Here is a 19,042-nt window from a genome sequence, read left to right as displayed (position 1 = left end):
TTGTGCCTGGTGACTCCCGTGGAGATAGTCCTGCTTGGTGTTAGCTTCACTCAGCCCCATGAAGGTACAGTATGCCCAAGCCTAACATATTCCATAGTCACATTCGGTTCCTGTTGTGCCTGGTGACTCCCAGGGAGATAGTCGTGCTTGGTGTAAGCTTCACTCGGCCTCATGAAGGTACAGTATTCCCAAGCCTAATAAACACCGCAAAAAAAAAGAAAGTCCACACTCATTAGAGGGGACATCATTTTGAATCTGATCGTCCTATGATGACGTCATTTATATAGACCTTTGGGGAATTTTGATAGCTACATTTTCGTACCCCGTTTGCTACCAAAGACTGAAAATTTGTAAACATCAATAAACAAAACTACAAAATTATTATAAAATACCTTACTGGACTGTTAGTGAATGACAGTCTAAATCATGGTACCTGGTGTGCTGACATTTTCAAGAAAGGTGGAATTTCTGTACCAATTTCCAACGATGGTCGGCCAACCATCGTTGGAAAAAAAATGGCTTTTTTCAAATACTGCCCCAATTTACCAAATTTAGTTGGTCCACATTTTGTTTGCAATTGCTTACACATCTGTGTAACTGGTTCCCTGACCTTAACAAGTCTGCTTTGTTTCATCTGAAGTGGGGTCAGGAAACCAGACTACAAGAATATGATTTTTTTCTTGGTTTTTCCTGCATCTACGAACAGAAAACTTTAAAGAGGTCAGTGCAACAATATTTGCTATAAAATACTAACCCCCAAAATCCATCCATTTCTGAAAATTTTGGCAAAAGCAAATGTTGCATATTCCCTTTAAATGTACGTGTATTGTCATCTTTTAGATGTGGGACAGAATGACTACAGTCGCTGCGAAATGCACCTGTTGCCGGATCCACTCTTCTCCATCCAATCAGACAACACGTACATGCTGAGGGTCAAATCCACACGCGACGGCCGCATCTTCCTAGCTGGCAAGGACGGTTGTCTCTATGAGATCATGTATCAGGTAAGTCACTACCCCTGTATGGACTCTGTGAGCAAGTACCCCCTCAAGAGTTACAAAGGGAGAGTTGGGGGCGACCACTGGGAAGGACATTCGAACGCATTGCAGACGATGCCTTATGCTCACATGAAGGAGTTGTGAGATGAAAGGATTGAAACGATTGTACACATTCAGAATAAAATCATTGAAGTTGGTTTAAAGCCCCAACTCCCTAGCATCTTTTACTAGGAACTGGACCAAGTCCATCAAAATCCATCACTCACTGTGCTTCCAATACTAAACTGTACATGACATAATGGAATCCACCACTGACGCACAGGTTGGCATTCATGGACTTGCTACACATGGCTGTTATCACAATAGCAGTACAGGAAGCTAGGCAAAATCAATTGGATACCCCTAGCACTACTTCAGGCTATTAGGCCAAAATCCATCATACTCAATCAATATTTAGTCACGCCAGGCCTTCAGGACCAACTCCCCCCAAATCCACCAAAATGGGGGATGGATTTTGATAGAGTTGGGGTGGTTAGGAACATATGCCAGCAGGCACAGTTTTTTTGTATGTGTATTAGCAAGAAAATCCAGTTGCGAGATCCCGTGTATTTTTGCATACATTTTCTCAGTTTTTTCAAAATGTATACTATCTACTGAGCTGAAAACTGCAACAAGTTGTTTGTTATGCACCCTTCTTAAGATTTGGAGCAATTTTGTTACCACAAAGGAAAACAAAAAGCAAATGGTCCCATGTACATATTTTAGAATATTTCTGAAAAATGTTTAAGATACATGTATTTATATATGACTCTTGTTGATTTGTACTGTTATGTTTTCCTAGGCCCAGGATGGTTGGTTTAGTCGCAAGTGTCGCAAGGTCAACCACTCCAGTAGCTCGCTGTCGTTTCTTGTGCCTTCATTTCTTAACTTCTCTGAAGATGGTGAGTCTCTTCATCCAAATACATGCTTTTACTTTTCAATTGGAATGTTTTACTCGATGCTTTGCATACATTCAGTTGTACTTGAGAAATCAATAAATACGCCCAAAGAAATTTATACATTTGTTATTCTATTTGTCGCTGTTGTTTTTGAGAAAAGAGGAATTCCCTTGTAATGGTTAGGATTGAACCAAAACAAACTTTTTTTTTTAGAATACCACCCCAAATCGACCGAATTTGGTTGAATTTGCAATCAGTTACATATGTCTGTGAATGAAAATTAACTTTGTGAGTGACAAACTAGGGATTGTACCACTAGAGCTGCAAGTCAAAACATATTAATAAACATTTTGGAATGGATGACTTTCAACGAAAGCCTTGCTTGGCGTCAAGAAATACATGTATATGCTTTTTCACAGTTTTTCTCAAAAAGTTTGATATCTACTGAGCTGAAATTTGGACAAGTTAGTTTTGTTAATATCCTGCTTCACATTTATTGTATTGTTGATCCTTGAATCGGCAAAAACAAATATTTGTGCAGATGGCGTCCATTACATGTACCTTTAAATTAACCATATTCTGTTTGCTTTTTGGATTATTTTTGTGTTTCTAGACCCAATGGTTGAGATATCTATTGACGACAGTAGACACGTTTTGTACACTCGCTCCGAGAAGGGGACCATTCAAGTCTATGACATGGGTGCCGACGGGTGCAGCATGCGCAGGGTGACTGCCGTGTCACATTACTCCATGATGAAACATGCCATGTACTATGCACGGTAAGCAGTACCCCTTAATGCCCTCTGGGCCGATTGGACTATGATGCTTCCTCAATCCTTCAAAATTCGCCAATAGACCTTTATCGTGCTTCCACCATTTTAGTCATGTTCCCTGTATCCAATAACAGTACTGAATGATAATGTTTTTGTGCAAAAAGGAACCAGACTATTTTTCCTTCCAGCCTCGCTTTGGTTACATTGATCTGAATGGGAAAAAAATTAAATGGCTGCAACATGATCATGGTCTATTGCCACCACACAAAAATTGGAATCTGCCTCAATCTTCTAAAATTCCAAAATCATTGGTTATCTCTTGAATTTCTTCAGTGGAGGGGCAACCTTTGCCTGAGTCCTTTAAAGTCCCCCGATTGTCACTGCGCAAAAAAGGGATACTGCCCCAATCTTCCAAAATTCCAAAATCATCGGTTATCTCTTGAATTTCTTCAGTGGAGGGGCGACCACTGCCTCAATCTATTCAAAATCCTCCAAAAACTTGATTTTAAGAAGTTAAATTAGTGTAGATGATTGCAGATGATATCAGTTATAATGTAGGTCTACATTAATGCACTCCTAAACGTAAACAACACAAGGTACAGCTTAAACCTTGACACAATGCATCCTCCAAAGTCAACTGACACTTTAAGACATACAATCTTTCAAAACCCTCGAAAAAGCCCCAGATTGATTTTGGAGGATTGAGGAGGGTTGTGTTCAAATTCGGGTCCGTTATCTTTCTTGATCTGTCTTAGGTTTGGAGAAAGCACAGGAGGAAATAAGATACAATAAAATTGGCTGCAAAGATAATATATTTCAGGGTTTTATATCAAGCATGAAAGTTCCTTTTCATTCCCTTTATTGTATCAAGTAAAGAGATGATACCCTTTTGGGACTTGAGTTATGCAGATTATGAAAACTGTGGGCTCACTTTGTTTCAGGACCATTGATCGCTCCAACTTCAAGCAGATTGTCCACATTGCGGCCATACCTTGCACAGAGTCTAGCAGATTGCATCTGGTGGCTGTTACACAGACAGGTACGCTATCATGGAACTGTCAATTGATCCTTAGATCAATCAAAATTTAAGTTCATGGTAGTTTGATGGCGCAGAAATGCATGGATATTTATATTGTATTGTGCAGAGAAAACAATGGATTTTGATAGAAAACTAAAGTGCTAATGTTAGAATTTGCACATTAGAGGTAATGGGTTGTTGGTTCAATATATGTTCCTGGATGTGCCTGCAAAGTTCACAGTTAAGTTGGTAAATTTGATTTTTTTATTTTTTTTTGGCAGGTGTTCGGCTGTACTTCACCACTATCCCCTTCCAGGGTGGTTGGTTAGCTGGGGTCGGTGCCCGAGACAGACCGGTAACCCTCGCACTGGTACACATCAGACTACCGCCTGGCTTCACTGCTAATGCAGCCCAGCACCGACCGACCAATGTACATGCTGCCCTCTATAGCAAAGGTATATCAACTCTTTACGGTTCTTATGAAGTAGTCACCGTTGAGACCCCCGCAACTTTTTCCACTTTCAATTTTTTTGGTGCCGAGACTGATGTCTTATGCGTATTTGTAGTGGTTTTTGTTTAAAAAAAAGACTCAAAAATAGAATTTTTCACATTATTGCAATGTAAATCTTCCCTTTTACGATGATGGTTGTACTTTTGAAGAAAAAAGGACTTGCCAAAATTATGTTGTTGAAAAATCTAGAAGTTTCTCATCAAAATAGCCAAGAGAGACGCATTTCTTGAACAGATACTCTGCCACATATAAACAAATTCACTGCCAGAGGCAAAATGTCCGGTCTGAGTAGTTAAGTGGGTAGTCAAGTAAGTAAAGTCTGTCACAAGCCAACGTGGCCCATCAGGCCCGTCGTTTATCTCCGTTTTTAGTAGCATGAAACGACTGAGAATATTTCTATTCCCCCTGGATGGGATGCTAGTCCATGGCAGGTTACTCCCCAGCTAATGCCGGTACCCCTTTATACTCCTGGGTGGAGAGAGGCAAGTGGGGGTGAAGTGGCTTGCCCAAGGACACAACATATGACCAGCAGCTGGATTCGAACCCCTGACCCTCTGATCATGAGTCACGAACCCTAACCACTAGGCCACACTCCCCCAGTTAAGTGAGTAAGAGTATTAAACATTTTGTTGACAAGTTGCTGACTCAGACATGCAAGAAATGTGTACTGTAGTCCAAAGTGAAGATTCTCTTACCTTTTCAGGTCATCTTTTCATGCAAGTGCTCAGATTCACACCCAAAATGAAAATCAACCAATCAGATTAATTTATCCCCCGAAAATATAAGATTTATTTTAAATTTGAGGTTTTAGGATGAATTGTTTTGGAGATATGACTTTAGGGAATTGAATTAATTGAATTAAACGAATAGAACTGCTGCCAACTGCTTACTGACTGGATTGACCTGAAATATACAAATCTCCAAAATTAGACGGCCTAACATTTCGATCCTTAGCAGGACCTTTCTCATAGGCTAAACAAATTACTTAATTGTAAACTTTTGGGCAACGTCCATCACGATTTTGTTTTTTTACAACATTGGTGCATGGCACGGATGCCTTAAAGAGGTTGTGGAATGCTCGAAGACATTTCCGTCATTTTTCGGGTATATGTAGCCTAAGGTGTGATGAAATAAAAACGACTATTGTGTCTGTCAAGAAATGAGTACAAAAGGTACTTTTGAGAGCTGTTTTTCAGGTCCTGTTTCGACCCGAACGTGCAATTTGTGTAAAAGTCGTCATTGGGGGCAGCAAACAAAACATAGTAAATCGTGACGTAATATACAGGACTCCTGATGCAGCGTAGTATAAACAAGTCCTGTTTATTACGTCACGATTTTTCTCTTTTTCGAAGAACCCGACGACTGTTGATTTCAATTATGCGCTCGCCGACCAACAAATTACTCGATGAATTTCAGACTTATAAACATATAAACGCACATTACAAAAGAATGGGACTTTGTCATTATGATATATATGGGTCTACTCTACAATAAAAAAATATAAAAAACAAAACGACTTTCAGCATTCCACAACCTCTTTAACATGCATAGGATTTGCAATGAATATTATCATTCCTTGGCTATTTAAGGGTTAATGTTACCATTTCGTTGCTTTGGCCTTTTATCAGGTACCTTGCTGTTGTGCGCCTCACAAAATGAAGAGAGCGACCAGCTGTGGTGTCTGAATCCTGACTCCTTCCCCTTCCAACGCTCCCTCATGGAAACACAGGTATTTCTCTTCGTTACATAATTAGTAACTTCACAAGGTATTTCTGCAAGCTTCTCACAACGTGTTCTCCCCACAATGCAAACCTTCAAATTGCGTTTACACTTCATAGCGACTCTTAACTCTTGCCAACTTTGAAAGCTCGGTGGTCGACTGGCAAGACATCTGGACCAGTAAGCCGGAGGCTGTGGGTTCGAGTCCCACCCGAGTGACCTCGTGATTATTTTCTAAACTTCTTGGACAATTGACCTATCGCAGTGGAATCACATCAACGCAGCTTGTGAAATATTGTCCAATTACATGATATACAAATGGACGTGGAACGCCCAAAATCTGAGACAAACAAACTTAACGTACAAAATTCTCCATAGGGTTGTCTAAGGGGCTTGGCTAAATCGCATACAGCGATAGGTCACTTACATCGGTGATGAGCAAATCCCAACATTTCATTTACTGTTGGCAATTGTCATTTCTTGTAGGTGACTCATGTGATTGACAGCAGGACCTGGGTGATCGATGAGGTCCCAGCCGTTCCTATCCTGACCCCTAGGCTGGAGCCTGTCTCTGACAAGCCTCGAGTACCGGACCCTCCCAGCGTGGTGACCCAGCATACCGTCATGTCGCCTGCCTATATACTGCTGAGCTCAAAGGTAAATACACATTGGAATCCAGACAGGAACGGAAGATAGTTAAAGGCACATAGAATCATTTGCTTTTCATGCATAATATTCGTTTCCGATAATAACACCGCTCAAAATCCAAAGAATGTGCAAAATCTAACCTGTTGAAGTTGCAGCTCAGTGGATATTACACTTTTTGAGAAAACCCTGCGCAACTTTTTGATCACAAAACATGATTTCGTTAATAACACTTTTTTTTTTCTTCAAATTTAGTCAGTGGACATCAGAAAACATTGCAAAACATGCACAACCTTTTGATCAATTCCACTCTTTATTCCAAAAATCAGTCAGTGGGCTGATCGTTGAATATTCCCTACGTTTCTTGATCTTGCCAGGTATTGGGACCAGTTGCAACTAGAGATTGGCACTCTCAGAATATGTCAACAGAGGTTTAAAGGAAATTGCTTTGCAATGGGAGACTTTTGAAACATTGGTGGCAGTAAACATACCGGTCCTTTTTCCATTGTTTGCTTTATATTGAGCATGCGTGCTTTGGCTTAAACATGTTTGCTGCCATCAACGTCTCAAAAGTCTCCCATTGCCAAAAAGCGATTTGCGTTTTCCAAATAAAGTTGTCCTCTGCCTAGGCCCATTGCAGTCCAGCAATGAAGAATTGACTTGGACTGGAGTTCCAAAATCTCACACACTTGTTTTGTGATTATGTCAAAAGTAGTTTTATCTTACCCCCAAATTCTCAGTTGCTGATGGCGAAGGGGGTGTGGTACAGTTTTGCAAGTAGATTGTCAAAACCTTGTAAAATATGTCATGCAAACAATTCTTCCTTCTTTTCAGGGAAGTTACCTTGTGAGTAAGTTACGTCCAGTGGATCAGCTACGACAACTGATGCTGAACAACATGGGACCTGACAACCCTGTCGTAGAGAGCTTCTTCACATTACACAAGGTGTGAAGTCAATTTCAGTGTATTATTCTGTATGTCATACATTGTGTATAATTCTATTTCCGCTGTATTACAATGTACAACAATGTATACAATTTTCAAGTAAAGATCGGTTCATACTTAAAGGAAATGTACAACATTTGCTTATGCTGCAATTTTCAGAAATCAATGGATTTGGAGGATTAGAATGTTATAGCAAATATTGTTAAAAAGACTTGTTTCATGTTTTGGGCTTGTAGATGCTGGAAAAACCAAGACAACCAATCATGTTCTTGTAGTCTGCTTCCCTGACCCCACTTAAGATGAAACGGAGCAATTTATAGACTTTGGGGAATTGTAAGGTCAGAGAATCAGTCTAGCAGGCTTGTACCCCTTCACAAGTGTATAATCAATTGCAAAGAAAATGCGGAATAACTAATTATGGAAAATTAGGAGCAGTTTTTTAAAAAAAGCCAGTTTTCTCCAATGCTGGTCGGCCGACCAGCGTTGGAAAAATACAATTTTTCTTGAAAATGACAGCACACCAGGAGCCAAGATTTTACAGGATGCTTTGGACTGTCATTCCCTAACAATCCAGTAAGGTATTTCGTGATAATTTGTTCATTTCGTTTTGTGATGTTTGCAAATGTTGTACCTTCCCTTTATTGCAAATACATTTGCGAATTGAATTTGACATCATGACACATTCGCTATGAAATGTGTTCAGCTAACAGCCAATCGCTTGAGCTTGCTGACTAGTCTTGTTGACAGGATGATTGATTATTCATGCCCTGCGGCGAGGCTTGCTAGACTCACTACAAGGATTTTATTCCACAAACATGTGGTTCTTCTCAGAGGGGCTGGTGTTTGGCTAGAATTTTCAGGGTCAATAGTTCAACCTGCTTTAAAGGAGCACTAACAATGTTATTTGGCTGTTTGAATAAGGAACTTGTGAAATATGAATATTTTTTGACCGAAAAATGTTGGAGTCATTAAAAAATCAAGCCTACGGGACTTGGCTTTAGAGCATGATCACATAAGTCTGTTTCGGGTAATGACCAATGTTCCAACTGTAATATGAATGGTTGGATGTGTTCTCTTTGCGTAGGAGGATCAGGCGTGTGCTACATGTCTCATCTTGGCATGCTCCAGAGCGTCCAGCGATGTGCAAGTCGCTGATTGGGCTACCCAGGCCTTCTTCCAGTACGGCAGCGTAGCTAGACTCCGGACCTACATGGCACAGCCTCAGAACCCTGCTGCTAATCTGTTTGGTAAGCAGGGACCAGATTTTAGTACTATGCACGGAAAATAGACTTAAGCAAAAAAAAAGTGTTTCCTTGACAATTTGTTTTTGTTGAATTCAACAGGAAGCACTACACCTCTGGTTGGGCAGAGGCCAGGCAGCCAGTATGGGACAGCGGTAACCAGCCCACCAACAACAGGTATGATTTCAGAATGTATTCAACTGCAGCTACAGTAAACTCTCATAAAGTCAAATTCAGATAACTCGAAACTCCGTTTATCTTGTATTTTTGTTGGCCAGTCCATAGAAAATGCTGCCAAAACAGTCACAAAGAAGCGTAAAAAGATCGCGAAACTTTTTCACGAGTCATTACTGCCCAAGGCACTTTATCTTTCACATGTGGATCCAGCCTGTAACTGCAACAAATCCTAGCTTTCCAGTTAGCCTGATCACTACCGTTGGCCAAATTATAACCCGAACACCGGCAGGCCAATCGCTGGTTCTTTAAGATTTGACTTGGTGAGAGTTTGCTGTACTTGCTTGCATAGTTACAGAGAGGTTTGTTGGGAAAAAGATTTGTAAACTCTGATAGAAGGATAAGCCGGTCACTTATATAACTCTGCTCAGTTCTGTCCAAAAACTTGTGCGAAGCAACTTCAGAAGCCTACTCAAGCAGGACATGAACCAAGACATGAACCCAACAAAAGGTTATGTTTTTCATAAAATAAACAATTACAAATGTAGGCTATAATGTTGGGGCCAGGTGTTCTAAAATCAAACCAAGGTTATGTCTATGAGATACTTCTTCATCGATATTAGCATGAGTGGTAGAAATGCACTGTCTAGATTTGGGCTGGCAGTGGAAACCACACAGTCAATATGCTCGCAAAAGCTGCGTGAAGAAAAGTACATGTTTCCACGCTCAGTTTATTTATTTGTTATTCCTGTTAATGTGTAGGTTTGCAGCCCAGCGTAGCCTCCACGCCACTGACAGCCAGTGGGTACCAGGACACTCCAAGGACCAGTGCAGGATCAACTACCCAGCCATCCAACGATGTGGAATTCTCGGGCAAACTCAAGGGGCTGTGCTTGTATTTTGGACGAATTGCGAGGTATGTGGAGATAATAATAATGTGGTGCTAGTAGCGCTTCATACCAACGTGTCAATCCGCTTCACGACTATTACTCCTGTTCATGGGGCCGTGAGACCATGAACTGGCACTCACGCGCAAGTGGGTGTCAGTTCGTGAAAACCGCGTAATCAACAATTTCGGTGTCACAAACTGACACCCGGTAGTGCGCGTGCACATCAGACACTGATGCAAAATAGGATGATTTTTATTTTCACGAACTGACACCCAAGCATGTTGTGGCAACAGTACAGAGAATAACACTTTGAAAGTTTTTACATGAATTTAATCCATCTGTATACTTGTGAGCTTAGACAAAAATTGAATTAAAAACCGTTGTAACTGGTAAAATTAAAATCAGTGTCAGTTCGTGAAAATGAAAATGTACGGAGTGCACTAGAAGTGCCGCACTGTGCCGGATGTCAGTTCGTGAAAACAAAATAACCCGGTTCTAGTGCGTGCACCTGAGTGCACATGCCGTGCACTCACGCGCAACTGAGTGTCAGTTCGTGGTGTCGGTGATGACTTATGATCAGACATGTGAAGTAACTTGTGACTTGTCTTGTGATGAACAATAGTACAACAAAGGAACGCACATATTTTATCCCCAAAATCGTGTCATATTGAGATAGGTGCAAGCGTACTTCTAAAGGGCCTGTTTGTTTCTCCTAATATTTGTAGGCCACTGTGGGAATTGCATGTTGCAGTGGAAGCGACATCTGTCGATTACGGACCTAAGAGAAATCTGGTAAGATAGCTATCATACATTGCAGTTTCTACATTCACGGACAAAACATAACGTTGTAAAATCCCAGATAAGATTGTACACCCATCTGAATGGTATCTGTTGACTTGTGGTGTAATTGGTGGCAAGAGCTAGTGGAAATAACTCAGTCTTTTGCAGGGGTGGGATTTCTTTGGATTTATCCAGGTTCGTGGAAGAAAAATCCCTTTTTTGTCATTTAGGGTCAAAAGTATATATTAAAGAATTGCAATAGGTGTTTTTTGAAGTGGCTTTTTAGGCAAATACATGCCTACACTGTAGACTGAACCTGAGTTGCATGGAATGGGTAAACTGTCTTAGGTATTTGTGACCTGTTCTGTCAAAAGCAGACGCTTCTGGGCAGAGGTTGAAATTAAGATAGGGCCAAAAAACGCTGTGGGGGTGATTTTTTTGGATTTTCTAATTCTTGCATATTTGTAATCCTGCACATGTCTAAAATATACAATACAAGTTTGAAACCCTAATTTGAACTCTAAATATAGTATTTTTGATGATTTGTTGAGGTATATCAGTTAAAGAAATTACTGTGTTGTGACATTCGTTGCCATTTTCTCCGTTTTCTACTTTTCGACACAGTGAACTTCAAAATAGCATAACTCTGCCCAGGAATGACCGGTTTCAAAACTTAAACCACCTATTAAAAGGCAAAAGAACTTTTTTTAACAATATGCAAAAATCTCATTTTTGACCTTATGCCCAGCAAAGTCTGATTTCGACAGAACAGGTCACATTTATAAATGCCATTTTAACCTTGGTGGTTGCAACTTGTTTATTGTGTAAACCCAATCTTTCTGTGTACGTTGCAGCTTGTGACCAACTTTGACAGCAGTGAGCTAGCCTGGGTACTGGACAAGATGAAGGCACTCAAGGAGTTCCTGGACAGGAATTCCCAATACACGGGAGTGGCTGAAAGGTATTGTAGCGGGAACTTATTGGGCTCTTGTCCTCCGAATCCGGCAAAAACGCAAGAAAAGGGGACAAACACACAGGATTTCCAACCTGTGGAGAAAGTCTTATTCATTCAGCAACAAAAACTCTGTGGTCAACCTGCCACACTGCTACAAGTACCACAACTGATCATTCCCAGCATAGAAAAACACACAGTCTGAACAAATGTATACAATTGTAACAACTTTACCCAACACTGAAATCTAGCCAAGCCCTACCCGCGTAAGTGAACCAAAAACCCCACTTAAGCAACCTATTTATAGAGCTTATTTCTGGAGCGCGTGCTAGCCAGACACAAAACCAAGTCAGGTACGTGCCGCCGGAGCCCCTCCTCCTAGCACAAGAAAGCAATGACAACAAAAGTGCTGCGTAAAGTGTCCGCTACAGTATTAAAGCTGTAGATAGAGAAAGATCATAATGACCATGTATAATTTTCCTGCATATAATACTCGGGTGCTTCACAAAATCAGACAGAGAAAAAGTTGTCAGTAAAATGTTTCAAAAGTAATACTTTTGAAAAACTGTGCTTAAGCTTCACTTGAATATTAATTGACAATTTTTATGTTGAACAAATTTCAATAATATAGCAGGAATACCCTGCTAAATCCAACAGAGTCCAACGGGAGTTTCCTGCTCAATCCACTGTGCCTTATTTTCAGTCTGCTGGATTCAATGGAGTCCAGCTTGGCGTTATAATGCGGTTCAGTTGCCTGCTGAATCCAACATTTTGCATCAGGAATGTACACAAGGGGTTTACTGCTCAATCCAACAGGCTCCATTGGGTATATGATATAGTTGGATCCTGTTGGATTCAGCAGGGTTAGGGTTTGGATTTAATTTTTTTAAATTTTTTATAATCTTAATTAAAAAAAAAAGGAAACATAAGAATAGCAAACTTCCAAAATTTTGTGATTAGAAGAACTTTCGGTTGTGCTATTTAATAACTCAACATGTTCTCGCTTTACAGTGTAATAGCCACTGGGATGCCAGGCTTTGTCAGGCCAGAGTCGGTGATCGGTCGGCCAGTGGGACGAGAATACACCCAACTGCAACAAGGTACAGCGCATACACAGTATACTAAAAAATGCTATATTGCTGAATTCTTTAAAAATATCAGAAATCATAAAATGTCAAATACATAGAAGAAAAAGCTGCTGCAAAATTACCAGATTAACCTGAACTAAACAAATTTTAGAATAGTGTACGGTCTGACATAATCCCCTCCTCTTTGCTTTAGATAATGATTCCACTAGCATCAAAATGTCAAGTCCTCGTTTTTGAAATATCAAAGGATAGAAGGTTGAATCGATTTATTTTTACCAGAAACAGGCAAAAATGCAGAATTGTTGCCCCTAACTCCCCAGCACCCCCCTGGCCAGATGTCCAAAGTAGTAGCGGACAGAAACTACGAGTCATTCTTTGGGCAGAATCTTGGCTGCAATCGATTCATTTGTCCTTCTGTCTGTCCATGTCACATGCAAGATACGGCGATAGCACCAAATCTCAAAGGAGTTTATTCTTTGAGTATCTGGATTTTTTTTATTGTCCATGCCTGGCATCCATGGCAATAGCCAGAGGTTATTTGAGGTGTGTGTATTGAAATATAAAACTGTCCAACTAATTATTTCATGTGTTGATTACTCAACACAAATTACACCCAGTAGAACGAATCAGCAAGGCCTTGCCCACTGAGCACACAAACAAGAATACATGCGCCTCGCTTCAATGCCATGCTACATGTTTCAGCATGTGCGTTAAAGCAAATGCACGCATGTCAGGCATTTTGTGAATTATCTCGGACAGTAATCACTGTTGTGGTTCATCAAAAGCGAAGCTTAAATGATCGGTCTATTTATAACAGTGTTCAGGTACAAGAATCATTTCTTTATTCCCCAGCCGAAGCTGAGAATGTGGAGAGGAAAGCATTGCAGCATTTAGAGCATCTGATCAATAGCTGTTGCGAGGTACTGGAGCTCCTCCAGCTCTTGTGCTATCACCAGTTCCACAATGTCACCGCAGCACTGCCACAGGTAATAAAAAGCCTTAACAAATTTTTCATTGCAATCATACATGGTTGAATTAAAGGTAATATACAACATCTTAGGGGTGTGCCATTACGGGTAGTACAGGAACCGGGTACCCTATTGGAAAAAAATACGGGTACCCGGGTACCCGTTAAAGAAACCCAAAACCAAAAATTCAAATCCGGGGAAGTTGCTGTTCAGATTGTTTATAAAGGTCTGCATGATACTGCCACATCAGTGCGGCGATATGGCTAGATAGGGTGTATACATTGAGCTCTTTAGCTATGTGGTGAAAACTGCAACTTTTGCAAGCATCATAAAATGTGAAATTGGTTTTGGTTTACCATGTACAAGTATCCTGTCATTGACTGAGAAGCTACTAAGTAATTTGGAAAGTTGGTTACGGGTAATCGATTCCATAATCTGGAACCGGTTCCTGACATCAACGGTCGGGTACTCGGGTACCCGGTTCCGATGCACAGCCCTACGACATTTGCAAACATCAAAAAACAAAACTACAAAATTATTATGATATACCTTACTTGACTGTAAATGAATAATAGTCTCAAGCATCCCGTGAAATCATGGCACCCGGTGTGCTGTAATTTTCAAGAAAAGTGGAATTTTTGTATCAATTTCCAACGATGGTCGGCTGACCATCGTTGGAAAAAAACCGACTTTTTCAAATACTGCCACCAATTTACCCAATTAGTTAGTCCACATTTTGTTTGCAAGTCCACATCCCTGAATTGGTACAAGCCGGCTAGTTTGGTTCCATGACCTGACAATTCCCCATCTGGAGTAGGGTCAGGGAACTAGACTACAAGAACAGCATTTTTTCTTGGTTTTTCCAGCATCTATGAACACAAAACTTCATACAATATCTGCTATAAAATACCAACCCCCGAAATCCATCCATTTCTGAAAAATACAGTAAAAGTAAATGTTGTATATTACCTTTCAGCTGTTACTGGAGATTATTACTAAAGTTTTGGTAAAAACATTAAAGTGTGCATAATAAGGAACAATGTAATGGCCGATAACATAATGCATGTTGTTCACATGTGAAAATCTACCTAAATTCTCCCAATGCACCTTTGACTTGTATAATGCCTTTGGACAGTGGTTACGGTGTTTGACTCACGCACGATGGTGTGTGGGTTCGAATCCTGCCAGGAACATGGTGTTTGTGCCCTTGGGCAAGACACTTCACTACAATTGCCTCTCTCCACCCAAGAGTATAAATGGGTACCTGTGAGGGTCGAGGACCGATTGAGCGCTGATATCTGCTGCCACGTGGTCTCATGGCCTGATGAACGGGGTAATAATTGTAAAGTGGTTTGAGATCGTTGATATGATGGAAAGCGCTATATAAGCACAATTATTATTTACTGCCATTGGTAAAAACATATAAGTAATGGCCGATAACATCATGCATTTTGTTCGGTTGTGAAAATCTACCTAAATTCTCACAATGCACCTGTGACTTGGAGATAGAGGAATAGCGTTACCACTTGTAAGCCACCTGCAGTAGCTTGTCTGATTGCCCATAACAATTTTATCTGACAACACTTTGTGATAATGTGATGTTTGTTGTTGATTATGCAGGAGACTCGAGACCAGTTGAAGCAGATGACGTTCCGCGATTTGGTCATCAATGGCAAGGAGGTATGTCGCATTACTACACATAAACAAATTTGCGCACAGTCATACTTTCCCATTACGTCTGAGGACAAGGCATTGTTTTTCCCTTTGTTCCCGTAATATAACACTCTCCAATAGACAAAAGCACACAGAGTAACGTTCGAGGACTGTTCTCAACAACAGATGTATGTTTGAGGACCACAAAGAATCTGCTGTTCTCCCTTTGTCTTGCTGTCTTTGGGCTGAATGTAGTACATTCGTTTTATGTGAACGTTTACTTTCCTTGCTAGGGCTGGGATTTAGGGTTATCATATCATGTTATCATATTCTGCTTAAGTTTAAATGTTTGTGAGAAGTCACCTGAAGATATCATTTCTTCTGGATTGATGTTAAAATGTTGTCAAGCAAACCTTTCTCATGAATTGTTTGAATTTCAAAAGCTTTGACACATTTAAAGTCAATTTGTAAGTTGAAATTTTTGACAGGGAGATGCAAGCTCGGTGGTCGAGTGGTAAGACGTCTGCACTAGCAAGCAGGAAGTCGTGGGTTCGAGTCCCACCTGAGTAGTCCTTGAATTTTTTTTCTCCCAAGCCCTCAGACAACACTCAATAAAGTTAGTTGGCAAAGGGCAACACCTAATATTCAAAAAGTTAAGTCTGTGTTTATTGTCTCTGTAGGTTTGTGACATGTTGATAACAGCACTGATCAACTGTTACATTGGAGACAATGCAACTACAGACGCCATAAGCACAAAGCTACGAGATATCTGCCCATCTATCTACAGTCAAGAGGATGCTATATGCTCCAAGGTATGGTCATTAAAAGTAACTTTAATTTAATCTTTTAACCCTCCTAGTGGGAAGTCAATATTCAGAGCAACATGTAAAACCCTAAAACGCTGCAGGTCAGTTTCAGGTGAAGGGATATGAAGTGTTATCAACTGTGTCACACAGAGAGTCACTGCACACAAAAACAGCACTGTGGAGAGCTGTGACTGAATCTGCCTGCTTGCCCTGAGCTTAACCACACAAAAGAACTGTGCAGGGATTTGAAGTGTTATCCATACTCCACAGAAGATTACCTCCAAGGAATTTGAAGTGTGGCTGTTGACTATATGGGCAAAAGTGGTTTTGCAAAACTTGAAGGGTCATGAAGTGCAGAAGACTAGGAGGGTTAATGTTCCAATGGTTAAAGTTCTTTGTGTTACTCAAATGATGTAATATAAACATGTTGCGACACAGCTCATGTCATGATTGATTTTAAAACTTGAATTGACATTTTTCCCCATAAAATATCAAGTACGATTCATATTTGTAATTTGTATACCTCTGTCTTGAATACTGTATTTTCATTGGCCTAGAACGATCTAGAACGTGTTTAGTTTATAAAAAGTCATAGCACTCTCCCTGTGACGTGATATCCCACAGGGAGTGTGCTATGACTTTGTGTGTGTATGGTACGTACCCGAACACGTACGCGTACGTACGCATTTCACACACAAAACGCAGCGAACTTACAGACAGCTGTTTCGAGCACACGACATGCATGAGTTGCTGTTTATAGATTGTCATGATTGTTGTTATTACTGCTGTTCGTCTTCGTGATTTTTACATCAAAATCAAAAGAATCCAAGACAGAGGTATAACAAAACAATTGTTGACTGCTGTGATGTGGGATATGACGTTTTGGACACCCTCGGGGCGTATAGCTCTCGAGGCGAATGCGCCCCTCAGGTGTTCAAAACATCATATCCCACATCACACCAGTCAAAACAAAACCATTGTAAAATGTATGTTGACCAGAAGCTTCAGATTGTAATTGTTTCCACTGCAGGCCAGTGAACTGATCAAAGGGGCCCAGCAGGCACAAACCCGTTCCGTCAAGGAGAAGATGCTACAGGAATCATTGCAGGTAACGTATCCTAGCATGCGCTGTGTGCTGTGGTCCATGTGCGGTTTATGTGTGATGGTACATGGGTTCAAACCTTGATGTGAACATGGTGCTTGTGTTCTTGGGCAAGACACTTTGCTACAATTGCCTCTATCAACCCAGGGGCATAAATGGGTACCTGTGAGGCTATAGACAAGAATATTGAGCTATCCAGCCCTATGTTGGTAGTTCCCCAGTTTTGTCAAGCGCCCCTTGATCAAAGACATTGACAAAAACGTGGAACAGCCAATATGGGCTCCATGCTCGAACATTAGAGGATGGGACACACCACGTGCTTGTTCTGCTTCGCGCACGTATTGCGCGAAGAATGCATTACCTACTTTATACCGAGAGTACATAATGCCATAGCATCTTCGCGTGAGTGTCAAGCATTGGTGGCATTGCATTCAAATGTCTTTCCAAGTGATCTCCCCAACTCTCCCTTTCTTACCGTTGAGGGGGTATTTGTGCACGGAGCCCATAGGGGTTGGATAGCTCGTTTGGTGGAGAAGTGGAACGATAATCAGCAGATGACAGATTCAAACCCAATGAGCCAATAAGTTCCAACTTAAAAAAAAAATTTAAAGGTGGTTTAATTTGAATATGCTTTTTTTTTAAATGGTTCGTATTCATTTTTTTTCTTTCATATTTCGATTCATTTTGTTAGTTGTTCAAGACAATAAGCCAACAGTTGATCTTGGCAGCAGTCTGCAGTGAATATCATCAAGGTGAGGTATATAAATAGTATTTATAGATGATAGTACTTCTGGATGTCACAATTCCTTTGGGATATCAAACAGTTTGCAACTAGAAATGCTTGAATATGAAACCTTTTTTGGCAGCTAATATGGTTTGTGGATATTAGCTCCCCGAGGTATTGGTAATTGACAAAATTAGTTCCATAGGCGAAACCGAGGGAACTTATTTGTCAACTACCATTACCAAGGGGAGCTAATATTGACTATCCACCTGAAATAACCGATGTTATATTCGTTGTACTATACCTCATACATAATCACCAAAATTTCAAGGTACGCACTAGTTATCTCGGCAAAACGTTGCTGTACGTGTGTGCCATCTTTTCATGTAGCTAGGGCGATGTTCGCGAAGGGAAACAACCCGCGCTATACCTATAGTTTCTCGATTGCTTCGTAAAGAACATGCGAAGTAGACTATCGCATGTATAACCCATGCGAGTCTACTACGCATGTGTATTTACCCTGTGAATGAATCGTCGTGGCGCGCTTTGAAAACAACAAACTTGGTGGCTTACACATGATGGTGAATGGACCAGTGAGGATCCCGCTCTGGATCATGAATATGCATGAGGTACAGTCATAGGTGTTATTTACTTCAGTACTGTTCTTTTTTGACAGCTCGGTTCTACGATGGAGTAGTTGACCTCAGTCTGTCGGCGGCTTCCAAGAGAGATCCGCAGAACTTGGCGTTGCATTACTACAAGAATGGGAAACCCCCAGAGGATATGCAGGGCATGCAGGCATTCATGGCCAGGTAGGCACAGTGGCTTGGGGTAAAACCTATACATAATAATCATGGACACTTTGACATTATTTTGCAAGCAACTTGAACGGTCAGGTTGGACTAAATGCCAAACTACAGGTGATCTTCATAAGAAACTTGAATTAACCCTACCTCTCTCAGTGACAATCTGGAGATACGTCAAAATCTATCAGTTGACAGGTTTTAATAGTTCTGTAAACTGGCCTCGTATTGGTACAATTGACAGGCTGTGGTAGTTTTGTTGACTGAGGATACTGACATTTATAGATGTGGTGGGTCAGCGCTGGTGAGTGCCT

The 19,042-nt window shown here is 40.7% G+C and overlaps 1 protein-coding gene across 2 annotated transcripts in view; it reads left to right on the top strand.

The window, feature by feature from the left end:
* LOC119723100 (nuclear pore complex protein Nup155-like) overlaps positions 1-19,042 on the top strand; it is a 42,177-nt gene that overhangs the window by 7,141 nt on the left and 15,994 nt on the right. For both annotated transcript variants that reach the window (XM_038193623.1, XM_038193624.1), the window contains 20 exons: positions 841-1,004; positions 1,840-1,939; positions 2,550-2,715; positions 3,651-3,748; positions 4,009-4,182; positions 5,867-5,967; positions 6,444-6,614; positions 7,437-7,547; positions 8,632-8,794; positions 8,891-8,965; positions 9,725-9,878; positions 10,578-10,644; positions 11,487-11,593; positions 12,596-12,684; positions 13,525-13,658; positions 15,261-15,320; positions 15,974-16,105; positions 17,130-17,207; positions 17,893-17,953; positions 18,602-18,737. In XM_038193623.1, coding sequence (XP_038049551.1) covers positions 841-1,004; positions 1,840-1,939; positions 2,550-2,715; positions 3,651-3,748; positions 4,009-4,182; positions 5,867-5,967; positions 6,444-6,614; positions 7,437-7,547; positions 8,632-8,794; positions 8,891-8,965; positions 9,725-9,878; positions 10,578-10,644; positions 11,487-11,593; positions 12,596-12,684; positions 13,525-13,658; positions 15,261-15,320; positions 15,974-16,105; positions 17,130-17,207; positions 17,893-17,953; positions 18,602-18,737 — 2,341 coding nt within the window. The remainder of the gene's footprint in view (positions 1-840; positions 1,005-1,839; positions 1,940-2,549; positions 2,716-3,650; positions 3,749-4,008; positions 4,183-5,866; positions 5,968-6,443; positions 6,615-7,436; positions 7,548-8,631; positions 8,795-8,890; positions 8,966-9,724; positions 9,879-10,577; positions 10,645-11,486; positions 11,594-12,595; positions 12,685-13,524; positions 13,659-15,260; positions 15,321-15,973; positions 16,106-17,129; positions 17,208-17,892; positions 17,954-18,601; positions 18,738-19,042) is intronic.

The sequence above is a fragment of the Patiria miniata genome, unplaced genomic scaffold (genome assembly GCF_015706575.1).
Source record: "Patiria miniata isolate m_02_andy unplaced genomic scaffold, ASM1570657v1 HiC_scaffold_16, whole genome shotgun sequence".
Taxonomy (NCBI): Eukaryota; Metazoa; Echinodermata; class Asteroidea; order Valvatida; family Asterinidae; genus Patiria; species Patiria miniata.
The sequence above is the reverse complement of the archived record's forward strand: the minus strand, read 5'-3'. Positions and strand labels throughout refer to the sequence as shown.